Consider the following 27741-nt stretch of genomic DNA (forward strand, 5'->3'; position numbering starts at 1 on the left):
TTTAAGCTAGTCAAATTCATGACAAATACATGGGTTTCAATAAAATTTGATAGATTCCTCATTCAGATTATTTCCAATAACACCATTGACTTGATGAAAGCAGTGTTGGCAAAGAATGATTGAACATTTTTCAGAATCTAACGATAATGCAGCGAATGCCTGCATCAGCAGCCAGGTTTCAGTTAGTGAAGAAGTGGAGTCAGTGGGAAATCAGAATAGCATCTAATTCTCGAGGGATGTGAAATATTTTCACAGGAAAGCATTCGAAGAGTTTTCTAAACTGGGATTGCACCTCGTTGCCAAGACCAAAAAAGTACCATATCGACTGGTGATGGAGCCCCTTCACAGTTTTCAGTCACCAGCAGAGGTGTATTGGCAGAAACACTACTAGGTTATGATCCCTACCAGATTATTTCTCCATTTTCAAACAAACACAGGATTTTGAAGATTTCATTCCTGGAAAGGGCAACTCAGGCAGCATTACCCAGTTCTATAATAATGATATTGACAAAACAATCTGGTGTGACATGGCTTGACATCAGCGAACATAAAAGCACCCCACTTAAGATATTAAGTGTTTCTGCCAGGGTAGTCAAAAACACTTTCTAAAATGTACCCTATCTCTCCTTGTAACACATTGTTCCATGCATTGTTTTATGATTATGGTGATTCTAAACATCCAGCACTGAGACAAAACTTCCTTCCCAAAGAAGATAAATCTGGATATAGTTTGTTTAGAGAAACATTTTCCTTGCAAAGAATGAATGTCAATGCTGGTAGTTATTTTTTCATACAATAATCAGCTTTTTGATATTTATGAAGCATCAATTAATATTTTTCATATAGTGTTTACACGTCAAGCTGTCTCCATGATGTTGTATTGTGTATTATATAAGTTAACATGAGTAGGACAAGTTATCTGTGCTCAGTTGGTGATTAGATTAGATTTTTTAATATATATATGCGAGATTGATGTTTGTATTCATTTTATCCTAGAAAGTTTTTATTTATTTATGTATTAATTATATAAAGCAGCCGGCACAGCGCAGAGAGAAAACATATGCATTTAGAAGCATGTTGTGATTCTCCTTGGTGTTTCAGATGTGTGTATTCCCAGTTGCTAAACCTGTTTAAACTTGATAGTTGTGAAAATTATTTTCCTCGCGCTGAATATTGTAATGGAAATGAGTGGCTATCGCTGCATATGGGAATCAGCAGTGGGATCTGTTAGCTTTTGTGAAAACATTTGTCTTTGATGAGGAGTATTTGTGAAATGTTTATTTTGCTTTGGGCATGTGCCATAAAATTTTGCAATTTTAGTGAATAATTTCAATTATTCATTGTGTTCGGATGGCCTTGAAATGTTTTGTTTAATTTACATGGGATGTGTTTACAGCTGTTAGTTCTTAAACACACAGTAGCTTAAACTGTTGTAAAGAGATTTTGGATGAATATGGTGAGTGTGTGTAATATTGAAACTATGCAACTAAAGAAAAATGGCTGTAATACTTCTGCCTCTGTGCCTACATGGCTGAGCCTCTGGCTCAATAAAGAGACCAGGAGCAGACGCTGTTGAGTACATTTGTATCCTTGTTTCCCCTCCTGACAAAAGTGACATTTTAAACCAAACTGTTTCCTCCAGCAAAGAAGATGAACCATTTGGTCACAAGGAGCTTGACACTCCTGACACACACCCACACACACGTATGCAAAGACATGCACACGCACACTCACATCCTCTATCTGTCTTCCCTGAAGTCAGTATAATCCAGTGCCTGAGAGATCTACTATACAGTCGTTCTGAAAGATTCGCAGCAGCTGGTGAGTGCCGCACAGATGCAGAGCATGCCAATAATCTGTTGAAATCCTTTTATTCTTCTTCCCTATCTGCAGACAGATTTAGAACAGCACCACTTGGTCCAGATGAATGAACCTGTCTCACTGAATAACTATTTTTCCCCATGGAGGGAGTTTGGGGTGGGTGGAGGCGGGGCATTCTCACATTGTTTCATCTGTTTTCAATTCTGGGAATTGAAATGTAAAATGTGTAACATCTGATGATTGCTGGTTTTCATTCTGGCACAGCGGGGACAGCAGCATAATGTGAAGACGAAATTAGAAGAAGAAGAAGAGAGGAGATATCTAGCACTGGTGGAGCTCTATGTGCATTTATGTTCTTGCTGCTCTGGCAAAAAGCAGTCAATTAAAACCCTGCATTGATGTGAGGATTATGCTATTAGTTGAGACCAGCATTCTCATTAGCAGCTGTGCCACTGTTGGGCAGAACTGTGTGGTGAGATAGAGAGCTTGCAAATTTGTCTGAAAAAGTCTATTGATTATTAGTTTGCCTGACTGTCTTTGATAAAACTGTCTTTTGTTGTTCTTCTATCCAGCCTGTGGATCACCTGTATGTTAGCTGTCACCATTCTGTCATCTGTCTTGCTCATAGTCAGAAGAAAATCATAGACACAGTGCCTCTGAGTTTACCCCTTGACACAAGTAGCAATTACCACAGCTGAGTTTGGGAGAGATTTATCTTTTTATGCAAACACGCGTCCAAATATGTCACTCTTTAAGCCTAAATGTCTTCTTTATGGAACGATAATTTAAAAAATGTCTGTGAAGACACAAATTATTGGAAATGAGACAATTGAGACCCAAACTACTTATGAATAAAAGACTGACTTTGTTGAGAGAAGTTGAGGGTCCTCAGTCCAGTCTCCCAGAGTCCTTAGAAGACCAGAAGCCTGTATTATGAATACTACAGTGAATATGCAAGTTTAACATACCCATGATATCTTTTATCTGCCTTCACTAACCTTAATATCTGTGATCTTGCAATAGTGGGTGTTAACTTGGTAAGTCAATGCAGGGTTTCCAGCTATGAGCGTGTTTACATTAAAGCAAGGCGTATGGCGGAGCATATGATCAATCACAAACATGGACAAAGTACACCACAGCAGCATATTTTACGAATGAAGAGCGAACAAAACTATAAAAACTGCGAAAAAAAACAAAAACAAAACAAAACAATCAGCCACGTGGCTTCAGTTAAGTTTGCACCTCATTTCCCCTGGTAGCTCAGAGTACTTCCACCTGACAGAAAAGTGTATGGGTCTTTATTTTCCAGATTATTTATATACATTCACATTTCTTGCTTTTTAGGTTACTGCTACTGATAACTACTACTAATAACTAACTATTCATTACAATTGCAAATGCTAACCTAGATCACTTAACAGTGATAATTAAATGTTTACATATACATGCATCAGTAATTTCACAATGCGAAGGTACTTATACTTAAGAGAAATCACTCAATTTCACTTAATTCTCTGCTACATTTACATAATTGAATCAATTTAAATTCATCCAGTGGAGTTCTTTTTACTGCAAGGATTTGTGTGTGTTTTCTGAACAATTGGGTTATTGTCAGTAACTGCATGTTGTTGCATTTTGTGTAGGGTGCATGAACTGGGTGGTGACAGCTGCGTATACTGATTTATTCATAAGCTATGTACTCTAATTAACCAGGATATCCAGACCAACACTTGAAGCAACCAAATCACTCATTTAGCACAGAGAAAATGTTCTCTCTCTTCAACTCAAACACACACACACACACACACACACTCACACGCTAAGGGCCTCCAGCTCCCTTCTGTACAGTACATAGTGTTTTATGAGTAAAATGGAAACTCCATCAGACATTATCATATGATTAAGAATGGGAATTAAGATTCAAGGAGAAGTCGAGCTAATTTGAAGTAGGTTTTGATTGTGCTAATTACATAATCTTCTCCACTCCCACGTTTACATTCTGGCCTATTAAGAAAAATGTCTTGAGAGTGCATTGTAGTGTTATATATATTTAGTTGAAAATAGCATTTGAAATAAAATTACTACACCACAGTACATTTATAGTTTTGTCAAAAGCATTAATTTGTCATTATCATTGTGCTGAGGTGTGCCTCTTGCACTCAGACTATTAAACAGCTAAAAACTGTAGTGTCATTATCAGATAGTGAGGACCTAGAGACAAAAATGGAATCTTTGGTACCATTTTCACGTCACTCACCAGTGCTAGTGCAAGTGTTATTCAGGTAATGGGTGCAATTTGTGGAGGCATTAGATTAAAACCCTGTAGCACTTAGCCACAATGCCAAACCAACTGAATGCTTCCTTGTGGAAAATTGCATCTATCTGAGTCTCTGAGTCTTGTCTTACTCATACTGAAGACAGACATGAAGAGTATAAAGAATCTCACCCCAGCCTCTTATGGCAGCATGGCAGCATAATCTGCAGTCCTCTGTTAATGTCTACACTGGATCTGTTCAGCAAAAGGACTTTTCGGTGGTCAGTTGCATTTTTGCAGCATTCACAGCCCAATACGCAATCCCTGTAGTTACACACACAAATGGAGGGATCTTAAATGTAAAAATATGTTTTGTATTACAGTTATATGCATAAAGTTAAAGTGAAAAGCTTTATTGTGCAGTCTGTGTAGTATTTTTGAATAAAGTAAATGAAAATCTATGACTAGAGATAGTCAGATACCATTTTTTCCTTCCCTATACTGACTCCGATACCTGAACTTTGCATACTTGCGTGTTAAAAAAATTGTATTTTCTAACAGCTGTACAGTATCAGTATGATTGCTATCTTTGTTGCATAGCTTGGCTCAGGTTAAACCTTTTGTAATTTCTGACATTTCCCTAGCTCTAGCTAACGTTACAGTACCAGAAATCAACTCTTCTTCTTCGCTCTAAAACAGCCGTTGCCAGTTCCCAGTGGCAGCCCAGTGCATATGACCCACTCTACTCTGACTGATTGGGTAGTATTCATTGCTTTTGTTGGTTTTGGTTGGTTAGGGTAGGGATATCAGGGCTAAGCCAATCGGTCAGAGTAGGGCTGGTCATGACTCTGCCAATCCTGGGGAAAAAATACATTTTGGGGCTAATTAATAAAGTTAAGACGACTGAAAACTATGACTGTCCATAGTTTTTTAGCCCTCCAACCAGGATCAGAACCTCAGTCATTCAGTTGCCAAGCCCTGGTGTTATGTGTTGCAGTCTCAAAACTAAACATAATTTCCATAGCTTTTTACACTATTGTGGGTCTACACAGATATTGTTCAAATGTATTCTTTCCATCTCTTTTGCAGATAACCACACCATGGCTTCCCACTCAGAAGTTAGTATTCGGATTCTGGATGTAAATGACAATCCTCCTGAACTGGCAACACCATACGAAGCCTCAGTATGTGAAGATGCCAAACCAGGCCAGGTAAGTTTTTAATCTGTATATTTACAGAGTCAAAATGAAAAAAAAAGAAATTCATCATTTCTGTTTGCTGAGGAACAAGTTAAATATGCGTGTTATGCTTAAATTACTGTAGCTTCACAGATTGAGCCTCCATTTCATTAGTGCTGATGATAATGAAGGCAGGAGTAGAAAACAGTGTTGTACTAAAGCTCATAAAACTTTTTTTTTATCAATGCCACAAAGAACCGTATTACCTGTTAGTAATTCAGTTTAAAAGGCAGCACCAAAAACAGTGCACAGCCCACACAATATTGAACACAACACATTTATTAGTGTACAAACTAAAAGCTAATTATTAATGTGAAGTGAGCTGAAGTGTACTCAGCTGTGGGTAGTATATTGGAACATCAATGATGTTGTCTTGCATTGCACACATTAATCACAATAATACTGTAGGGAGAAGTAGATCTATTTGAACAAGCAACTCACACATTAAACAATTAACACAAAATACATAACTAGTACAGAGCCCAATTCAAATAAATTCACACATTGGTGAAGTATCATTAAAGTACAAGCACACAGTGAACAATAAATATCAATGTTGTAAACAAATTTTAATATTCTTAATTTCCACTGGTCTCTTTCTCTCTCTCAACAAAGTTATCTATTCTGACTGAAAATATTGTTAGAAAGAAGAATTGTGTGGATCAAAGTCACTGATGGTGTCTGATACTGAGAACCAGTATCCCTTTTTTTTGTGCTCAGTTGATTTAGAATAATCGGTGAGTCACAGATAGCAGCACGTTTCCTGGCTTGTCTTTAAATTAGTAGCTTTTTCTACTTCCCTCATAGCAGGTATGGGTATTAGAAAAAGCTAATAATACCAAATGTGTGGTATCTTCCTTCCATCTGCATTATTCTTGATTTAAACATCAACATTAAGTTTCCTGTAGGTTTTACATGCATCATGGGGGATCATGGTACAGCCATTCTATCATATGTGATATATTGCAAAACACTCGTCTACAATAATATATGTGGAGAGAAGTGAAGGATATTTGGAAAGACTGAAGAGTCAAATATGTCAACAGTGTGCAACAAATGAAACCATTAAAATGGAGCGTGAGCCTTTTTAACACTAATAATAATAAATAAATAATACTAGCTTTTTCCAGAACTATTGACCTTATCGTAAGGCATTCTTCAGCAAAAGGAAGTTGCTTGGATCTCATCATGTGACCTACATAATTTTGGTCACATTATCAAAGGTGGTCATATATCCCTCCTATGACACATGCTAAAACCTGAGCTAAGTTACATTCACTAAAGAATGTCCTAGTTTAATGGTCAAAAGCCTTAGAAAAAAGCCAGTAAATGAACCTTGGCATTAGAATATTTTATCACAAAATTCACATCTTTATTGATTTTTTTCTCAACTTATACTCACCAGCCTATCTTGTCTTTCCATAAATGCATTATTATATAAATCTGGTTTGAATCTTCTTCAATTGCAGACTATTATCTATCTAACACTCCATACGAAAGGCAATTTAAAACTCAACCTTTGGTCAAAGCAGCAATTTTCTAAAGAGTGTGTGAAAGAGAGGCAGGAACAAACATTTTTCAACTGAATATCTTTATTTCATCTTTTTTTCATGCTGGATGCAGGTTAAAACTCAACAGGATTATTATTTCACAGATTTTAATATTGGATTTCTGTCTGTCAGCAATGTGGCTCTTTACTCTAAATAGGAATGGATTTGGGGAACTTACATTTGAATGGAAAAATTAGTATGAAAAAAAAAGTTTTGTGCATGCCATTCAACAAGTCTGTCATGAAAGACATCATCAACGCTTTCCATTGTTACAAAAGTTACAGACAGAGAAATATAGTTCTACTTGTGGTTTGTTAAACCATCTCACAGAGAATGTGATACAGCAGTTAGCATAGATTAACATAAATTCCTGAACGACAAACAGGTGATTTTTATAGGCATAATTACACAGAACAAATCAAGCAGCAGGAGTCTGAAAATTCAAGACAAAAGGCAATACCATGGTTATTTTCAATCCAATAGGTGGCCAGGTTTTTTCACTTATCACCATTAAAAATGGACAAAGTCATTAGGGTGTTTTATTCTTGTTACATAGTCAACAGGCCCTGGGCTGAGTTAGACCCAATTATCATGTGCAGAGCAAAGGAATAATTAAAAAAGCAAGGCTTTAAAGTGGGGCCTCCATGCTGGAAGCTGCATTTACATGTGTAATGAGGCTCAGGCCTCTCCTCCCCTTGATCCACAGACTCTTAACCACTTATAGCCCCCCTGTGCCTCTACAACGCCGCCCGCCTGCGCCTTTCTAGAACATAGTCTGGTCTGATCTCCCTCACTCCCACCTCGCTCCCTCTCCCATCTGCGTGAGCCCACATTAACCTTCAGCTCCTAATCACACAGAGATGATTAGTCTTCCAGCAAAAAAGATCATTGCTGGCTCCCAGCATTGTGAAAGAAAAGGTTTTTTATTGCTCTCATTAGAGAGAAATGCAGTCAAATATTTTAAACTGTAATTATGGACCAAAAAGAGAGATTTGAAAATATGTATAGGAGAATAGTTTGGACTTCTATCTATCTATCTATCTTTCTATCTATCCGGTATCTATTTTTTTTTTTTTTTTTTCCCTTTAAAATTTTTCCCCTATATCTATCGGTACTTATCTATCTATCTATTCTATCTATCTATCTATCTGTGTTTATCTGTCTGTCTGTCTATCACTTTATCTATCTTTATATTTATCTTCTGTATTTATGTCTATCTACAAGGGGTCAACAAATGACAGGAGCATCTGACAATATCTGTTCATTTTCATTCCTTTTTCCTCAATTTTTGGATCTCTGTGTTTGCCACTTCTATATAGAGTGTCTTTTTGTATGTTGTTGTTGGGAGCTCGCTCGGAGTTGACTGCCTAGATTGAATGAAAATGTGTTAGCCTTGGGTCAAAGGCTTTCTAACGCTCATTTTCAGCCTCAGGGGTAACCACTGGGGGGCATGGGGGAAACAATTTTCTCCTCCATGTTATTTTCAGAATAATATAAAAACAAGTTTCCACTAGTTGTTGTCAGTTGCTACATCTTTCCCTTTGAAAAATGGAGTGAATAGTGTAAAAGAAAATGTTTTGGGTCCAGGGATTCGCTGTTTCTACACTGGTGCTGAGAGCTGGTGTTTGTAGCATTTCTTTTTTTCTTTCTGATTAATGACAAGGACAGAGCCTTTCTGTTATTGTTAAGTACTCACATATCATACACATGCGTCTGCATTAAGGGCAGACCAGTAAAAGTTTAGGTAATGATAGGATAAACTAGGCTGAACCAGCTTGAATTCAGCTTAATGCTGTTAAATTTCACCCTGTCAAAAAGTGAAATTTTGATTCACAATACTCAAAAAATAATCTGAGCTGGCATTCTGCCCTCGTCTAAAACCCTTTGGTCTCTTGAGAGGTAATTGTGTTGTTTGGCAACTGTCCGATTAGAGCAATTTGGCCACATCTGATATTCAAGCTAGCCCTTTAAGTACATGAGGTAGCAGTCGAATATATGCACTGTAGGTCCAGGGATTTGGATCAAACAAGATGTCACACAGACTTTATGAATCTCTGCCTTTGATTAATTGATGCATATTTTTTTCTCCTCTGTAGCATAGAGTAGCTCTCTGCAACAAACCCACACACCTGTAAGCAGAGACTGAAGGTTGTATTTTTGCCATTGCGCTTGATCAAAATGCCATGAAGTATAGCCATACTTTTGACTTCATGATGCGTACAATAGAAGGCAGTGACACTAGACAGGTTGCATGGTTTGAGGTTTGTCTTGGGGCAGCATGTGAACAATAGTGGGCTCACATAGCCCAATTTATTATTTGCCGTTACACATTTGCTCTTTATGAATTCATACAGTAAAATTACCCAGCCTTAGCACAACGTTTTTAATTTAACGAACAATATATTTGAGTAGTCCACATAAAATGGACTGTGCAATCATCAGACTTATATATAGGTGTAAAATAGAATTAAATGTGCATTTCAAATTCAAATCAGGGTAAAGGACAAAGCCAATATTGATGTTTCTAACCCTGTACAAAACCATGTTCAGTAGGTGTCTGCTTTGAATATAATTAATAATATATGTTGATTTAGTAGTATTGACAAAGCTTGGGATGAAGACAGAGACTACAACTGAAAACAGTGCGTTTTTCACCTGTTTCTGCTTGGAACGGACAGAGATAAAAATAACCGTGCTGTGTAAAGCCTGTAAGTGTAAAGTTATCATTAGAACAAGGTCAAGATTTTCTACGGTGTTCTTTTACCTTACAATATCAATTCAGAGGTCAAAATCGGGAGGTTCTATTGAAGTAGAGGGCTGTTGCTTGATATGTTAAAGCACTTCGATGTCTACTGCTTCCCAGAATGCCTTTATTTATTCAGTAAAATAAGCTGCCAAAGGAGGAGCCCAGAGATATTAGCATCAGCCAACAGATGTTTGTGTGTAAAATTAGCTTCAATTTTGTTTCAGTTCCCCAGAATGCTGTTAATCAATTTTAAAACTTGGAGAGGGCAACAGCTCTTGGAGATAGGCATTAATTAAGTCCATTTTTGTTTCACCTGGAATAGACGTCAAACAATAGCGAGCTGCCCTCCTTTCCTTTATGCATATGCCTCCGGACCCAGAGAACGTGCACTTTGCTCACCTCATCTGGCTTCTATGAAAAGGAAATCTGAAGTTACAAAGGGTTATTGCTGTTTCACTTGTTTCACCTTCTTTATAGGCCTGATACACTGGCAGGATTAATTACATCAAATTGTTGTTTTTCAATTGAATCAACTGTCAAAATGCTTGGCTTGAGATTCAAAACTTTTCACAGAAGAGTGGTCTTTCTTATTTCCATGTGGCCATTACAAATCAGCTGAAACCACTCGTGAGGCTTTATGAGTATCACTTGATTGATAGCAGAACTTGATGGCTAATTATAAGTAAACAGTAATTTTGTCTTATACCTAAGTCGTTCAATCAAGCTGTCAGTAGAAGAAACAAGGCATATGCCATACTGTATTTTTGTTAGAGGTGTTTTCTTTTCTTACTTTCTGCGAGAGAGAGTTTTGTTATTATTTACTGATGTGACATTTGTTCTCTCTGTGAGAACACAGGTCAGCAAGTCATGTGTTTTTTTGTTCTTTGTGTATGTGTGTGTTTTGGGGACCAAAAAAAAGAAGAAAAAAAAAGAGTGTCGCAGTGATGTGTGGACTCATCTCCTATCTGGGGACAAGGAACCTCTCTCCACATAAACATCAATGCATCCATCTCATCCATCTTTTCTAATCACAATCTTAATATACACTAAACACAATCATACATGCCTGTCCCTGAACAGACGCATGCTACAATGAAACAAAGACGTGCATGCACACACCCACACACATGCTGTATACACACAGCTTTCACTGTCACACTTTTAATATGTCAGATCAACCCCCGGTTTACTAAGCTAATGAGGATCGTTCCATTGTCTCCTGTTGTGTGCTGTGTTATCACCCAGTCTCGTTCATGGAGTGTCAGCTCTCTGGCTCGGGTCTAGCTTTTGGTGGAACCACAGAGAAAATCAGATTAACCTAAGCCTTTTAACTGCGGTTGGGTTTGATCCCATTTGAGAGTTGGCAACGCAACCTATTTTGTTTGTGTTTAGAGGGAGAATGCATGTGGAGGGAAGGAGAGAGGGTGGCTAAGAAAAAATAAAAAAACGGTGACACAGGCTAAGCAGCTTCTGCTTGGAGACACAGTTCAAGCCAGGGCCATGACACAAAGTGTTAAATAGCTTCTCACCTTTATTTAACAGGGCCTTCTAGGGGTCTTATGCAGGGCAATGTTCAGAGATGGTAGGAGAAAGCTGTATGAATGACTTAACAGAAAGACTGAAGGAGAGAGAAATGTATGTAAAAAGGAACACAGAATGCAGATTCACATTACTATCATGCTAACATGTAGAACACATACACAACCAAGCCAAAAAGAAATGATCTCCTAATCCATTCATTGATTATCAATCTGCACAGTAAAACATGTCTAACCACATCTTTGTATGCAGTTTTGATTTGGTTTCTTAGGTCTATTCAGATTTGTACATGTCTTTGGAATGTACATACAACTGTTCTTGTCTCATAGAGTATGTAAAGCGAGGCAAAGGTTTTTCCCTTGGGCCTCAAACTCTCTCAAACACAAATATACAGTTGAACACATATGCGTTTGAAAACCCTTATCAAAATAGCATTCCTATAATCTTAACCTTTACCCGTAACTTGTATAAAAATGTATATAATCAAAGCCAACCATGGAGCAATTTAGTGCCATACAGATCACTGTGCTCAAAACACCCAATTTCTAAATGGGCTTTGAAGATTTTTAGATACAGTTTAACTACCACTTAGCCATGTATTGGATCAGACAAAAATAATACAAATCTTACTTTAATGATGTTATTGTAATTATAGTTCATAAGATTTAAATCCTCTCTTGATTTCTACCATTCTGAATCCGAGTTCCGATTTGCCCAATTATCCAATCCAATCTTCAACTCAACCCATTCCTCGCCCACCTCGTGGTATTTATCTGACTGAATGCAGAGGGACAGATATCATATAGTGCCATGTGTGCAGAAAAAAGGCTGGTTGGAAAGCCAAATACTAAGTATGGCCTGGGGTAACGGAGGCTTGTCAGCTCTGCTGTGCTGTCTCACAGCTGGCTGAGTGGGTCACTGCGACAGATCACCTCCGTTTGGCCACGGCATCGCCAACCTCCAACCCCTGAGAGAGTCCATTTGAAAAAATTAAATGTTAAGCCTGTCTGAAACACACATCACATCACATACACGTGAGTGCAACACTTACTCACCTAATGCACATACAGAAATTATACTAAAACAACACACAGGCACACATTAGATGTGAGTGAAAGAAGAAGCAACAGACCACAGACGAGGAAAGAACCCAGACATACTCACAGTTTTGCCAGACAGTATTTCATGAGTAAGAGACTGAATGAGTCATCTGTTCATACTCGCCAAATGCCTCTTCCTTTTGTCCCTCAAATGTTAACATTGAATTAGACAAACTAGCTGACAAGAGAGACTGTAATCTTTACCGTTTCCAGCAACATTTTCTTTTTTAGATTTACATATATTGTTCTGTCAAAATAAAGCAGAAAAATGCAGAAAAAGAAAAGAAAAGAAGAATGTATGCTTTCTTGAAGAAATTGTAGCTTTTATTCTTATTTTCTTTTCTGCATTCTGGCACCCTGAAACTGAGTTGGGTTATGAGCAATGCACTGATAAATGTTAATGCTTTACTGGACACCACGAGGATGCTTTTTACCACTAAAACTAATGGATGTGTTTGAAAACACAACTCTTACAGTGCATTCCAGGCTAGATGAGCCTCTCTCAACCTATTTTAAGGTGTGGTGTGTTTGTTTATTTATATATTTATTCATTGCCTGGCATTGTGGTTGATTTCTGCTATGAATGAGAAAGCTGCCTCCTCCTCACAACCTTGACCTTTCAGACACCTCCAGTGTAGATGGGATGTACTTTTGGGAAAGTCTCCCCTTCTAGCTTTCCAGAGATGCAAGAGATTTAAGGGGGTCAGGAAAGGGGGCTGCTAGATAGAAATCTAATTAGGTGATTGTGCTTGAGGGAGCTTCGCTTGCTGCTCAATAAACTCCCACACACACTTGCTCTCCTCCTTCTCATTTTCCTCTCTCGCTTCACTCTCTATCTCCCTCAGCAGTTTGTACTCACCCCGAGATGCCGCCTGAGAGTCCCCCTGCTGAGGGCACAGTCACAGGATGCAGATCATGGCTCACTTACTACATCTTCACTGCTGTTCATATTTCTTCAAAGAAATGACTGGATTCATACCTCGGCTTATAATAAAGCTTTTGCTTTAAGTGACTTTTCTTTGCTCATTATTCGTTTACCTTTAGACTGAAATAAACCTGAAAGAGATTCAAAGAGAGATGAGAAGATAAGATCAGGTCTGTTTTGGCATATAGCCCGGCACAGCTCGGTTTTATTTCTCACTATGGATTGATCGGATGAGTGATTGTCTTTGCTTTAGCTCAGTGCTTCTGTGTTTGTGTGAGAATAAACACTCATGTAAAGAAGACGAATGCAATTCAAAACAGTTGAGTCCTACAAAGAACTAATGCATTTCTTTGAAGGAAAAAGTTGCGAGCCCCTTTGCACCATACAGACAAAGGCAGTCTATTGTCAGGATGTGTCAGTCCAGGTAGGAAATGTGATAAAATGTCTCCTTTTCTGAAGCACTGCTGCACCTCGATTCACAGGAAAGTGGCAAATCTCAACCCTTCACTGTGTCAACAACACAATGTGAAAACAATACATGTAGAGGTTTGGACGGACATTACACACAGCTGGTGTATATTTCTCTCAACCCCAAGCAAAGTGGTTTGAATATATTCCCAAGCACATGCAATACAGAATGAACATTAGGTCTGATATGTTAAAGAGAAATGTAATCTGAACAGCATTAAACATGTCACAGAATTTATTTTTCTACTACAGTATAATTTCATTCATATGGTTTCATTTTTAGCCTACCTATTAAAATGTGCAAGAATTAGAGCCTCACTCTCAAAACAATAAAAGCCATCACAGAAACTATAGCAATCAGGACCATACATTTTAGATTGCAATGATATTTTTTCTTTCTCTTTGAGTCACCTTTGTAGAAATACAGGCAATCTTTCCTGGTTCATTTCTATGCATTTCTGTGTGTTTCTCTAATGCAGATTTTGCAGTGTGCTAAGGAAGAAGCGTGTGATTTACCCTGAAATCATGCCGTAGCATTTTGTAATTACAAAGTAAGCCATATTATCCCAAACAGCCTCCCTGAGCTGTGGGTATGACTAAGCCTGTTCTGTGTCTGTGATGCAACGTCAATGCTGAGGAGCTGTTTATTGTGAAGGCACAATTGTGCCCCGGAAGTGTGCTCGGCAGTAGCTTAGTCACAGTAACTGCATAGCCACCACTCAGGCTCATAATTCAGAGTTGTGTGCAGTGCTAAATGAATGAGGCTGTCTTGCACAAACAGGCAACATGAGCTTAAAAATCACACAATAAAGCAGATGTCTTGTGCGAGAAAGGTGCGGAGTATATCTACAGCATCGTTTAAATAATCAATTTGCAGGTGGATGATAAATTAGGGACACATTTTTCTGGAAAGGACAAGAATGAGAGGGAGATACTTCGGAGAAGATAAATGCAAACGACAAGGAATCAGAGGAAAAGGAAATCATAGTGATGAATAGAGAAAGCCGGCAGAAGAGGCAAAGAGGTGGAGGAGAAAAAATAGACAGAGGAAGGGTTCAGTCCAGTAAACAAAGCCATGTTTAACATTTTATAAGTATCCTGCCCCTTAAAGAGGAGAATGTAACAGCTGAGTAATGGTTTGATATATTTCCCTCGATCTTATCTGATACCGTAAGCTTTTGTGAGACCAGACAAAGGAATTGCAGCCATCGAACATGCTGCTTTAATCATTCTGAGAAATGCCTCACTTAATAGTAGTTCTGGGGGTTGTTTGTCATGTGTGTCTCTGCTGATTTCTAACACTGCCTCTGAACAGTTCACCTGTGTGCCTGTATGTGTGTGTGTGCGAAACAGAGGTGGGGGCAAGACTTACTTCAAGATAAAACTTGTCTTCCTTAGGTAAAACATAGAAAAAGAGCATGTATTGGGGCATTGTTTTAGCAAAAACAAATTATTAACATTCCCCAGACTTCAAATTCAAAATGATTTGGGTGTCTTCTTACAAAGTGGTGGTTGTTAAAGAGATTGCCTCTCCTTTGCCAACTATTCACCATTTATATAAGCCCAGCCCTGTTTTAAGTAAATCTTTTGTGATCAAAAAAGTCTCTCCTATGATTCATCCTAATGATTATAAACAAATGCAGAATTGTTTATGTTCAGAGTGAAGATCCTAAGCCAAGAAAGCCACTTTGTGTAGAATGAGAATAGGCAAGTGAGAACAGCAGCTGTATATCTATTGGGAGTAATGCTATACATGCTTGAGAAGGCAGACAGGAGTGGGATGAACTGTTGCTAAACAAATACCTAAGCTATCAAGGGCTAAGACAGAAAATAATCAAAACTGAGCTTCCAGAAAGTCAGTGGATGCTGTTTTTTCTGTAAACCAGGATAAAAACAATTAGTGTATTATTGACAGAATGACATTTGCCATCTGTGTTTCGTGTCTGCTGCATTCTGTGATAGACACACAACAACAGCAGCGGATGCATATTCATTCTTGTTAAAACTTTCATTTTTGAATGTATTTAATGTTGTTGTTGCATTACTGTTACTCATTAGATTGTAACGTTTTTCTTGTACTTTTACAAGAAATGTACTTTTAAGGAATAGTTCAAAATTTTGGTAAATACGTACTTGCTTTCTGGTGGATGGTTATAAGATCGATACCTCTCTCATATCTGTATATATGTCTACAGGCAGCTTAGCACAAGACTGCAAACCAGTGGAAAACGCTAGCCTGGCTCTGCCCAACAGATAGAGAAGTTGTTTGGTACATAACTTCCTGTAAAACTGTATTTTTAGTTGTTTTTTTTACACTTTTGTTTTACAGATTAAACAAATAATATATAACGTTAAACACGTTATATCTTATTAGTGTGTTTTAGAGGTGCTAGTAAAGTTAAAAAATGGCTCATCATGCTGCTCTGCTGTTGGTCTACTGTCTGCTTACCATTCATGTAGAGAATTTTGTCATTTACGCTACTTTTAAAACACATCCTGCATTTCGAATGCACTGTAATGTTGTCTACAATTTCTATGTTGTTTTTTTGTTTTGTTTTTTAGTGTAATGCAGTAAACAAAAGTGAAAGGAATCAAAATAATAATATGTGGACTCAGTAGTGCACCGGCAGAGGAGGAAACAGAGCAGACAGATGTGATGTGAAAATATCATTTATCAGCTTGTGGTTTGATGCTGGCTGCAGATTAATAGGATGAGAGGAGGATGAATTGTCACCAAGAGGCCTGTGTTAAGGTGAAAAGATCTCCAGGGGCTGTTTGATGTCTGTTCAGCTCACAGTGAATCCTATCTCATCTTATTGTGTCCACACAGAGTTCTCAAAATTGGATCACAGTTGAGTTTTATCTTTCAACGTGGATCACTATTATTGCATTAGATAGGAGGACTACACCGTCACCAAGTCTCCATGTCTTTCTTTCTGTTCCTCTGCACATTTGAATTTTGACTTTGCTCCGTCATAGAGCAAATATGGCAGCCTCATAGAATATCTGTGTCCTTTTCTGTCCAAAAAAAGCTTTTTAGTGAAGCATTTTATGATAGTTTTGCATTTCTAACATTAAGACATTCTTTTTTATATTGCTGTGTCAACTTTTTGAAGAAAGAAGTTTTTATCTCTTTGTGACTGTAGCCCCTTTGAACTGCACTTTCATAGGAAGCCTTCTGAGTCTGTCGCATCCAAGTGTACTCGCTCCACCTCACTCCCTCACTCATGAAAGAGGCATTTGAAATGTAAAGTGTAAAGTGCTTTTCATATTCATTTTCTTGTTCCCACTGAGTGGATCTGAGAACAAAATCTAACCTCTGTTTCTTTTCTTTCTTGTCCTTTTATTTCCTTTTCTGTTTTGGTTGCTTCTCTTTCCTTAGTTAATTCACACCATCAGTGTGGTGGATAGAGACGAGCCACAATCTGGACATCGCTTCTACTTCACCCTAGCCCCGGAAGCTTCCAGCAATCGACACTTCACCCTGTGGGATGTCAAAGGTGAGAGGACAAAGGTCTTCTACTGGGGTTATGGGCGAAGATGCATACTTGAGTGGCTGCGCTATCAGCATTATTGCATTTTTTTGTATAATGGTACAAGCAGGAGTATTTAAGACTGGTTGTTATATTTTATGTGAGTGGGTGTGCGCATTTTAAATGTGCACAGGTGTAGCAAAACTATACTTGACTTACAAGATCATGATGAAGCTCATAAAGATGGAATCGTTTAAGATGTGAATATGATTGGCAATGCAAGAGTTTGCTTGAGGGCATTCTGCAAATGTAGACCTTAAGGCAATATTGAGTTAGTTTAAAGACTCCATCTCCCAAACTTTGTCAAAATACTTATCAATAATTTCAAAGTCTTAGTTTCCTCATTCATTTGCCAGATGGTTGATGTTTTGAAAAAAAAGAGACGAGGACTACACTACCAGAAGATTTTAACAATGGCAGGACAGTTTTGAATTGAATGCAAAATAGTCTATTTATTTCTTTGACTTAGCATTCACCTGATTATCAGGCAGATTGTTTTTATTATTTTTGAATAAACACCACCTGTTCTGGTCCTCTAAGCAGTGATATTATCAGAAAGTATGACATGCCACTAAATATTTGACAATCTGTACAATCTGTACAAAATTAATTTTTTACAGTTTGTCTGAAGAAGTTTGCTTGATTGTACAAACTGCAACGCTAAGTTAAGCATTATTTTCCACAGTAATAGCATTTTTTGTGAATGTCATTTTCTCTGAAATATATTACTGTTCTGCAGCACTCTGGTATCTCACCTGGCAGAGCTGGTACCCAATGTACCAAGGCTCTTTGCTGCATGTCATCCCCTTTCTCTTGGTTTACCTCCTTCCTGCCCATTTTGAACTGTCCTGTCAAATGAAAGCAAAAAGCATAAAGAAATATATGTATATATATATTAATATTACTGTTTTGAACACTGTTTAACACAAAATCTTTCCTTAATCCCACTTAAATGGAATGTCAACAGCTTACATAATTTTCTCAAGTGTCATCATGAAAATTTAATTTCACACAAACACATTTATCTGCGCAGTGTAAGTAGACATTAAAATCACTGTGCCCCCCAGTGATGACTTTGCTTTGTCAGGAAGATACATTTTTTTCATGCTTGTCTGTGTTTTTGCACACACGCTTGCAGATCCCTCGTTTAGAGATGTGTACCTAAGTGAATGTGACATCTGGTTAAATCAAGATTGATCTGACACCAGGAAAATGTCAGGGGAGCAGCCCAAGCTAGGGAAATGTCACCGTGTGAAGGCAGCAAGGGTCTGCTGCAGTCCTGCTCACATGTATCAAAGGATACACATATAACTTTGTGTAACGTACACACACAAAATATACATACACACGTGCATAGAAGAAATATGCAGAAGAAATATGACTGAAGTGTCCATCTTGCTCTTTCTTTCTCTCGTCTACATACACAAATATGGACTCAAACATGTACAGCATATACTTTATTTCACAACTACCTCAATCTGATTATGTGTGTGCATGTAGATGAAATATTGAAATGGTGTGTACGTTGGTGGCTATTGAGGGAATTATTAATAATGCTTGGATGTAAATGTTACACCTCCCACCCCAATGCATTTCATGTGTTCACAAACAAACACTATAGCAGACCCAGTATACATTTTGGTGAAAGACAAACAAAACCCCACACAGACTTTTTATCCTCCCACCCCTCTTTTTTTCCACTATGGTGTCTCTTTTCATGGACACATTTGTCAACCTGTCACTTTCAATCTGTCACTTCTTCTTTTCCCCATCATGGCCTCACATTGCGTTCTGTCTCCATGCCTTGACACACAATGATGAAAAGACATTTTTTCCCCATGTTGCTAAATTCTTTTAAGTCGTTGTTGGCAGTCTGCAGAGTCAAATCTTATCTTTACCAAATATACATACATGACAAACTGCAATCATTTTACCTGGAAAATGTCCCATTTGATGCTTAAAAAGAAATCTTGAAGAACTAAGAAGCTGAAGAAAAAAAGATATTCAAGTCACGTTTTAGTTGCTTCTTTGTCACTATTTGTATCTTTCTGTGGTAAACATTTCAAAAAGCATGCATATCTGCTACAGCAGGACACATTTATAAAGCATTCATTGCAAAGCTAAAGTGATTCAACATCCAGGAGGGCATATTCTTTGCGGTACAATAGCCACACAATGTCACTATAGTAGTCCTATACTGCAAGTCTTCATGTTGTTCTCCACTCACTTCATTTAGGCTGTAATATAGGCTATTCTTTTTTTCTATGCCTTTGTGCCTGTAAATGAATAGTATAAAGTAACTTGTTTATATATATAAAGTGACAGGGGATCAAGTTCAGGTTCAAGATTGTCCACAAAAAAGAAAAAAACACAAATAACATTTGTTTTTTAAATGCCTTAAATGACCTGTGTTCCTTCCAGCAGTCAACATTGCTTTCTCTTAACCATAGCCACGACCTTATTCTAACCTTAAACAAGTAGTTCTTATTAGCCATGCTAGCTGTGTGGCTCTAGAGATGGCAGTGTCCTTAAATCTCCCAAAAGTTACTGGATGGATTCGCATGATAATTTGTACAGATATCTATGGTCCCCAGAGGATGAATGCACATTTTTTTAGTGATCTTTTCAACTATCATCACCAGCAGGTCAAAATGTATCTTTGTCCAAGACATTGGTTTATGATCAAATATTATTATTAAAAAATAGCAAAACTTATCAGCAATCACTTGTACTTTGTGTATCAGTGCTAATTAGCAAATGTAAGAATGAAAAACATTATACTTGCTAAGCATTTTAGCATGATCACTGTCAGCATGCTGCATTTAGCACAAAGCACCGCTGTACAGTCTCCCATAACTGCTGATATGACTGTAGACTTTTTTAACTTGTCTTGTTTAACCTATGACCATGTCCAACAACAATGTCAGCCTCCCAAGAGGCTCATCATATATGCTCCTCTGTGTCCTTCTGGCGCCTTATATTGGGGTTATGGGAGAAGATGCTATGATGATGGTATTATCAGCATGATTTGATCTTTAGGGTATAAAGGCACAAGGAGACTTCAAGACTGGTTGTTATATTTTATTTGAGTGAGCGTGCGCATGTGTCGTTCTGGAAAGCAAAGACAAGACACCTATTGTGGTGTATAATTTAAAGCAATAGTTCTGGGTTACAGGGACCTTGAGGGGTCCTAGGCTGTGGGAGATTGTTCTAACTAAGTTTTTAACTAATTTTGATTAAAAATGAATTTTGATTTAAAAACTCCACAAGATGCCCCGGTCTACATGTATTCAAATGGGGAGAATTGTTTTTAAAGCAGACAGCTGTAGAAGAGAATGCTGCGTAAATGTCAAAAGGACAAACTCAGGGGCGCAACATTCCTGTACATAAACAGTAATATGAAGATTGTTCTACATGTGCCAGGGGAGCTCTAGGGTGACGTGGATAAGGGTGATATATGTTCTGGGAGATGGATTGCTTGGTATCCTCTGTGTAAGTCTACCCACAAAGCTTCTCCGACTCTATTTGTCAAAGCCTCCTCCTGTATTCTGTGTTACATTAATCTATGTCTCCGGGAGAGGGCTCATATATACACAGTAGTGAAGTTTAATTTTAAACAGTGGCTCTCTCACTCATTTCTCTCCTGTTTTTGTTTGGATTTAAAAAAAAAAAAACACATGATAAATGATAATAGGAGAAAAGCAGTTCATTTCCCAGAGAAATCATTCAACCTCAAGTTAAACTTGACAATCCTGGCACCCTTCTTCCGGAGTCCTTGAACTATTCATGATTGCATGGCAAATTATTTTTTCCGACTATGTATGTGACAAGGATGGCACTTTTCGGTCTGTATTTTTTTTATCATTTCAGCACTTGACCATTTTTTGAGGAAGTTTTTATTGTTCTTTTTGAATCAAATGGCAAGCAGCTTACATTTTCAAGTGTCAAGTCTTGAAAACTACGATTTGCCTTGACATTTTAGTAATGTCAAATAGGCCTGCATGATAAAAAAGAAATAGAACACACCCTTTTTCTATTTCTTCCATCAGTACAGTCTTGAGTTCAAAGGAGGAAAAACAAGAAGTGTAATAAAAGCACCCACTGGATGGAGTTTCATAAATTTTTCTGCAGCCTGGTAAAAAACAGACATCAGTGAGCAGACAAAGAGGTTTTCAAATATTAAGTCGCTCATGTGTAATTCTCTGCTTGTCTCTCTGACCCTCACCCCCTGACACACTCACACCACCCACCTAGACAACACAGCTGGAATCTGGACCCAGCGGTCAGGCTTTAACCGCCATGAGCAGAATGTGTACTTCCTGCCTATCCTGGTGGTTGACAGCGGGCCTCCCTCCCTCAGCTCCACAGGCACCCTGACAATTCATGTCTGTGGCTGTGACACAGGTAAGAGCTACTGTAGAAGTTGCACCATTAATAACATTATCATCACTGTCACCTTCTGCATCAGCAGCAGCAGTAGTAAAAGGTCATCTACATGCCATTGTTTTGGTCAGCAAACAGTTCTTATCAGCTTATATTTGTTGAAACCCAAATATCACAAGGCCACAAATCTGCAGACAAACTGTGATTTCAGCTGGGTGAAAATATAATATATGCATGATAAAATCAGTTTGTTTTTCTCTGTTGATAAAACAGGGCTTAATTTGTGTCCTCTGAACTGACTCTTAACTGGTGTTGAATCTGTACAGTAACAGCTAATTTTTCTTTTGCAACACAGAGGGAGCTATCCAGTCCTGCAATGCCACAGCCTATGTAATGAGTGCTGCTCTCAGCCCTGGGGCACTTATAGCCCTACTGGTCTGCATGCTCATCCTCATAGGTAAGCAGATGGATGTACTCATGTATGTATGTATGGATGGATGAGGAGATAAATGGATGGAGATATGATGGATGGCTATATGGATTGATGAGCACAATTCATTAGTATTGCTTTTCTGGGGTCATTGCTAAGTTCAACTTCTCCAGCAGGACCACCAGCAGCATTATGTTCAATAGTGGGATGTACTGGTAAGAAGGCAAGACTGAGGGCTGGACCTAAAGACACAACTCCATGTCCCCTGCTCATGAAATCATGCAACCAAGCATATGTCTTTTAATGGATTGACCTCTTTTAGAGGTTATCTATATTTCACGAATGAAATTGCACATGCAGTGGCAGACGAATGACATAAAAACAAGATCAATCTTTCATCTTTCTTTCATGAGTGGCTTTCCTTTGGACATTTTGTTGCTGCTTTTACGAGGAGAAAGCTTTTGTTTAAACAGGAGCACAGATGCCTGGGTTTATGAATGATATCAGGCCACTTTGATCCTTGGATCCACAGACAGAGATGGAATGAATGGGAGTGAAGTGGAGGAGGGGTTAGGAGAGCGCAAACAGGCAAAAGAGCTGCCTCAGCACTTGTATACCTCGGGAACGGCAGGATTTAAATAGACAAGGCTTTCCAGACATTCTCAGATTTTTATACACAAACACACATGCACACACTAATATACACATGCATGAACACGCTCACCCTCTCAGAGACCGGAGAGGTTTAGTATTGTCATGTCTAAAATTTTTATGAGTTAGCTTCTTGCTCTCCCCCCGCTGTACATCTTAGGATCCCACTCCTTAATGACAGAAAAAAAACGACAACACTGTCACAGTGTTTTGTCTCCCCCGCTCGCACCTATACACATTTTATATCATGCAAGCAGGAATGATGAATGATGATGACACCAGGCAGCTCTAACTGTAACTAACATTGCTATCTATTTCTTTTAGGAGGTTTTCAAATGAGAGTTGTTAAAACTCTGCCTCCATTAACCAAACCTTCTACTGGAGTGAACTTCAAAAGCAGGGCATCATTTATTCATCATGGTTTTAAAAGCCTCAACAAAATTTTGTGTACAAATCTGAGGCAACCTCTCCTAGCTATAAAAAAATGTGTTTGCCAGTGGTTTTGGTGTACTGGGCTAGATGACACCCCCTCAAAGGCCTGAGTTGCTTGGCCTTTAAATTTGTGGAAGGCTAGACACTGCAGGAAAACGCTGTTATGTGGTTTTCATTGCAACCACATTATGCGGAGTAACATGCTTATGCTAAAGACTGTGATTCTTTGACTATTTTGGTGTTATTTAGTGTAGTTTTGATTCTGCTAATGAAAAGATGTTATGTTGATTCTAATAGTGTCAGTGACTCTAATCGGCCCATGCCACTTTGAGTGACTGATACTGATTGGTAGAAAATGGGCTGAACAGGCCTCATCAAAGCACTGAAAGACAGGCTAAGTCGGAGCGCCTGGCTTCTGCCAGTCATTATGTGGATAGTAAAATCTCAGGGCTGCAGGGTTTGGGATCGGGGGGGATGAGCAGTGTTTTCACAACTACTGCGTGGTGTGAATAACAGACAGGAGCCAGGCATGTGGCAGCAATCTTATCGGTTGCACATTGGCCAACACTTTCCTGTTCCTGCTTTACTTACCATGCACACACACACAAATGTAGTGTGTGTCTGCTTGCACCTGCGATCCACACATCCATACGCTTAGACAAATCACTCCTCTCCTTTTAACTGCAATGCAATCCACTCTTTCCTTGCGCCATTAGTGTGCGTGCCTTGCCTTCTCACACACACTCATACTCGCTCCGCTCACACAGTGTCTGCCTAACCAGCCAGCCAGCAGCCCCTCTCTCCAGAGGCTGGACCACCTCTATTACATCAATTGTTGGATGATGAGAAAAATGAAAACAAATTTCTGCCTAATTACCTTACAAACAAACAGTCTCTCCATCAGTTCATTTATAGGCCTGATGTGATGAATCCATTCCACTGCGTCGCAGCATCTGCATGCATCTATTCCAATTACCTCCCATCTGCTTGTGATGAACTCCTGGGTGGGGGCAACCAGCGCAGCCCAAGGGTAAATTAACCGTCTTGTCAGGAAGGCTTATCGCAACATCTGTACACATGGGGACCAGCTTTGAATGTATAGGAGGCATCTATACACAGGTACATATGCTACCTACAAAGGTAGTGTAATAACATTGCCTGTGGTATGCTAATCTCCAAGTTAAATAGGTTTTCAATAACTAACAGTTCAAGCATCTGTGTACCAAATAGGATACTCGCATGTTAACAGTGAGGAAGGCCTTGTCAGAGTTATCTGATCCTCTTTGTTTCTGACTAAACTCTAACACACGCCTTCAATACTATTTATGAAAGAAGCAGCTGATCTGCATGTATGAGGGAGTTAATAACATCAACTTTTCTACCTCCTATTACTCTCCTCATTAGTGTGAATTTAGAGTAATTGTCTTAGCTCTTGTTTAGTATGCATGGCAGTGTGAGCCGCAATTTACCACAAACCAAGACTGTTTCCTCAACCCTGTGGCAATTAATTCACCCCATTCATGGAGAAGAAGAATAAACACAATGGTTACAGACAACGCTTTCCCAATGGAGCCCAGCAAACAATGTAAGAGGAGCACTAATGTACATTATCAGTCAGAGATACTGCATAAAATCCCCATTCAAGATCAGCAAGGCTCTTTAGGCAGGGAACACACGGGGCGTTTTCACTTCGCAAGTTATTTTTTAGGCCATTTACACCAAATGAGGACAATTACCGGGAGCAGCAACAACTCATTTGTACAGATTATATGCTTGAAACCGGTGCTTTTTGCCCTTTACTCAGGAGAAAGAAAAGACTAGCAGAAGGAGATGAAAGTAAAGGTGAAACATGGTGTTTTATAGTCACATCCTGACTTCCAAGGTCACTTTGCATTTGTCCATGGGCTTTTTTCATGCATACTAATATATATGCTTTAACATGTGTGGATTTCCTGTACACAGCACATAATGTCTTGACATTGATCTGGTTTGAATATGAAACAATGTGTGAATATCATTTTCACAATGTATGGGTGGCTGTCCTGGTGGGTTCAGAGCATCAAACAATCTGTGCCATCCCAGACAGCCCAGGCCCCATAATAATTGATAGTCTTTTTATCTCTGTGGGCTTGTAGGCATTTGTTTTAGGCAACAGGCTATCTGTTCCAGAAGATGCATGGTGCCTACTGGTTAATGATCTATCTAAATGTCTCTTCCCTGGCATCCCTTTAGAGTGGTTGCTCGTTGTCCTTGCTAAAAGGAAGAAAAAGAATTTCTGTCCACAGTTACACTGTAACACAGTCCTGGCCACAGGAAAATGTATCCTGCTGCCTATCAAAACTCAATAACTAAGGACAGATATTTTCAACTCCTTATCTGTGCATTAACTTGTCATCATTTATGCCTGATTTTTATCACCCATATTAATTATGTCTCAGCATTGTAGCATGGACTGAGTTGTTACTAATTGTGAAGATATTGTGAAGTGGGAGATCTTTTCAAAAGAACCACATTTATTTTAATTAGCCATCCATTATAGAGAAGGAAACAAATGAGCTGATCCACTACTATATACTGTGAATTCACACAATACGAAAGAAAAAGTTTCCAAGGTTATTATAATAGTATGCTCCTAAACTAATTGTTGTTTCATGGTTGTATTTACCGTGCACTGTACATCAATCCATGTTGACATTCTAATTTACTTAATTAATTAATTGGTTGATCAAAAAGAGGCTTGATTTCTTTTTATCTATAAGACTTTTGTAAATGGAGTTGCTCATTCTCTTTCTTATACTCCCCAGTGTGTATAACTCATTCATAACTGCCTGTAATAGCTTTTTATCATCACTGAAAGTGACATTTGCAAGTCTGAAACAAATCTGGTGGTGGTTTTAGGGAGAAGGGTGCAGCCCGCAGAAGGGATGATGGAGTCATGCAGTGGGTGTCTGAGCTAAGTGAGAGTTGTCTAATCACCAACGTAGGCAGTAATTAAAACAACTAAGCTGAAATTAAAGCCTCATTGATTCATCTGTGCATACAGCCTTTGTTTTCCTCTCGTTTCATTAGTTCATAATGTGATCCATCTCAGTGGCTTTCCATTTTTTAATCCAGACTTAATTTTCTTTCACTTTGTAGGTGGTTGCCTCAGGTTTTAAGTAGTGATGGAACCACAAAGTCTTTGTTTCACTCAACTTGGATGAGTATTGATATACAGATTGGTCTCCATTAGGCCTTTTGAATCATATTTCTGTGCAAAGCAATCAGGATTGTAAAAAATCAATGCTCATGCATTTGAAATGTAAAACTTGATAATATATTATCCTTCCCCGCTGTGCCTTTGTCCCGAGAGGTGAAAGTTACAATGGGAGTAGTTAGAAACTTTCCCATGGAAAGTACTTGCAAATCCATCACACAAAGTGCATGTTTAATGTGAAGCATTATGCAGTACGTACACATTTAGTGCAATTATATTCTTTAGTGCAGTTATTTTCTTTAGTACTAAATGCCCTGAATCTGGATTTGGTATATCATTATTCTCAGCAAGATGAAGAATAATTCAGTTTTTGCATGCAAGCTCTTTAAACTCAGCCTGACAACCCCTTAATCCATGTCTACTGTGGAGCAAGAGATTTAAAGCCACAGATTTCAAAAACACTTGCGGTAATGACAGTTTATAAAATCCCTTAAATGGGAACCTGTCTCCCCCCTGGCTTTTATCTTATCCTGCTGTTCAAGTTGATCTGGCAAATTCATATTTAACCTTTGTTGTGTTGTGTTGTGCACATGCATGCAACGTGTGCCAACACTGTGACACACATCAAGGTTTTCTTTGTAGATTTGTACAATTAACCTGTAAAATATTTGATCATCTTGGTGTTTCTTTCTTTCTTTGTCTTGTTCTGTCTCCTCCTCCATCAGTCCTTGTCTTGCTGATCCTGACCCTGAAACGCCACAGGAAGGGCCAGAGGATGGCCGAGGATGAGGAGGACATGAGGGATAACGTCATCAAATACAATGACGAGGGCGGCGGGGAGCAGGACACTCAGGCATATGACATGAGCGCCCTGAGGAACCTCTATGACTTCCCAGAAGCCAAGAGCTGTGACTCTGGCCCGGACATTCGCTCACTGCCGCAGTGGATACAGGCTAACAGGGTGGGAGGGGGTGCAGAGGGACCAGCAGCGGCGGCAGACTTCTCCCTATTCAAAGGCTACATCCGAAAGAAGGTGGAACAGGCAGATGCTGACCTGTCGGTGCCGCCGTATGACTCCTTCCAGACGTACGCCTTTGAGGGCACCAGTTCACCAGCGCTTTCACTCAGCTCCATCCACACGCTGTCCACCACCTCGGAACAGGATTTCTCCTACCTCAGCGACTGGGGACCACGTTTCAGGCAACTGGCAGGCTACTACGCTCCAGGAAACCTTGAGGAGGAAGGGTCCTAGCACAGCTTCTCCTCTGCAGAGACATTTAAACTCCCTCTTCTTCCTTCTTCTTCTTTGCCTCCTCTTCTCACCCTCTGGCACTCTACTGAGATCATCAGAGCCAGCACTGTGTACTCTTTAAGGACCACCTCTTTATCTCTGAAAGACAATTCACAGTGTAGAACTTTGAAATCAAGTTTTTTTACACTGTACGGCTTTTGTGAGAGTTTTCAAACATCAGCAT

At 38.9% G+C, this 27741-nt stretch overlaps 1 protein-coding gene across 1 annotated transcript in view; it reads left to right on the plus strand.

The window, feature by feature from the left end:
• The window catches only part of LOC118328367 (cadherin-22-like), a 69142-nt gene extending 41624 nt beyond the window's left edge, over nt 1-27518 (plus strand). Inside the window, exons 8-12 of the mRNA XM_035662064.1 lie at nt 5165-5286; nt 17024-17141; nt 21429-21578; nt 21913-22014; nt 26992-27518. Of these exons, the coding sequence (XP_035517957.1) occupies nt 5165-5286; nt 17024-17141; nt 21429-21578; nt 21913-22014; nt 26992-27518 (1019 nt within the window). The remainder of the gene's footprint in view (nt 1-5164; nt 5287-17023; nt 17142-21428; nt 21579-21912; nt 22015-26991) is intronic.
• Nucleotides 27519-27741: the final 223 nt, after the last annotated feature.

Source organism: Morone saxatilis, unplaced genomic scaffold, assembly GCF_004916995.1.
Source record: "Morone saxatilis isolate NCDOM2014 unplaced genomic scaffold, NCSU_SB_2.0 Contig18, whole genome shotgun sequence".
Taxonomy (NCBI): domain Eukaryota; kingdom Metazoa; phylum Chordata; class Actinopteri; family Moronidae; genus Morone; species Morone saxatilis.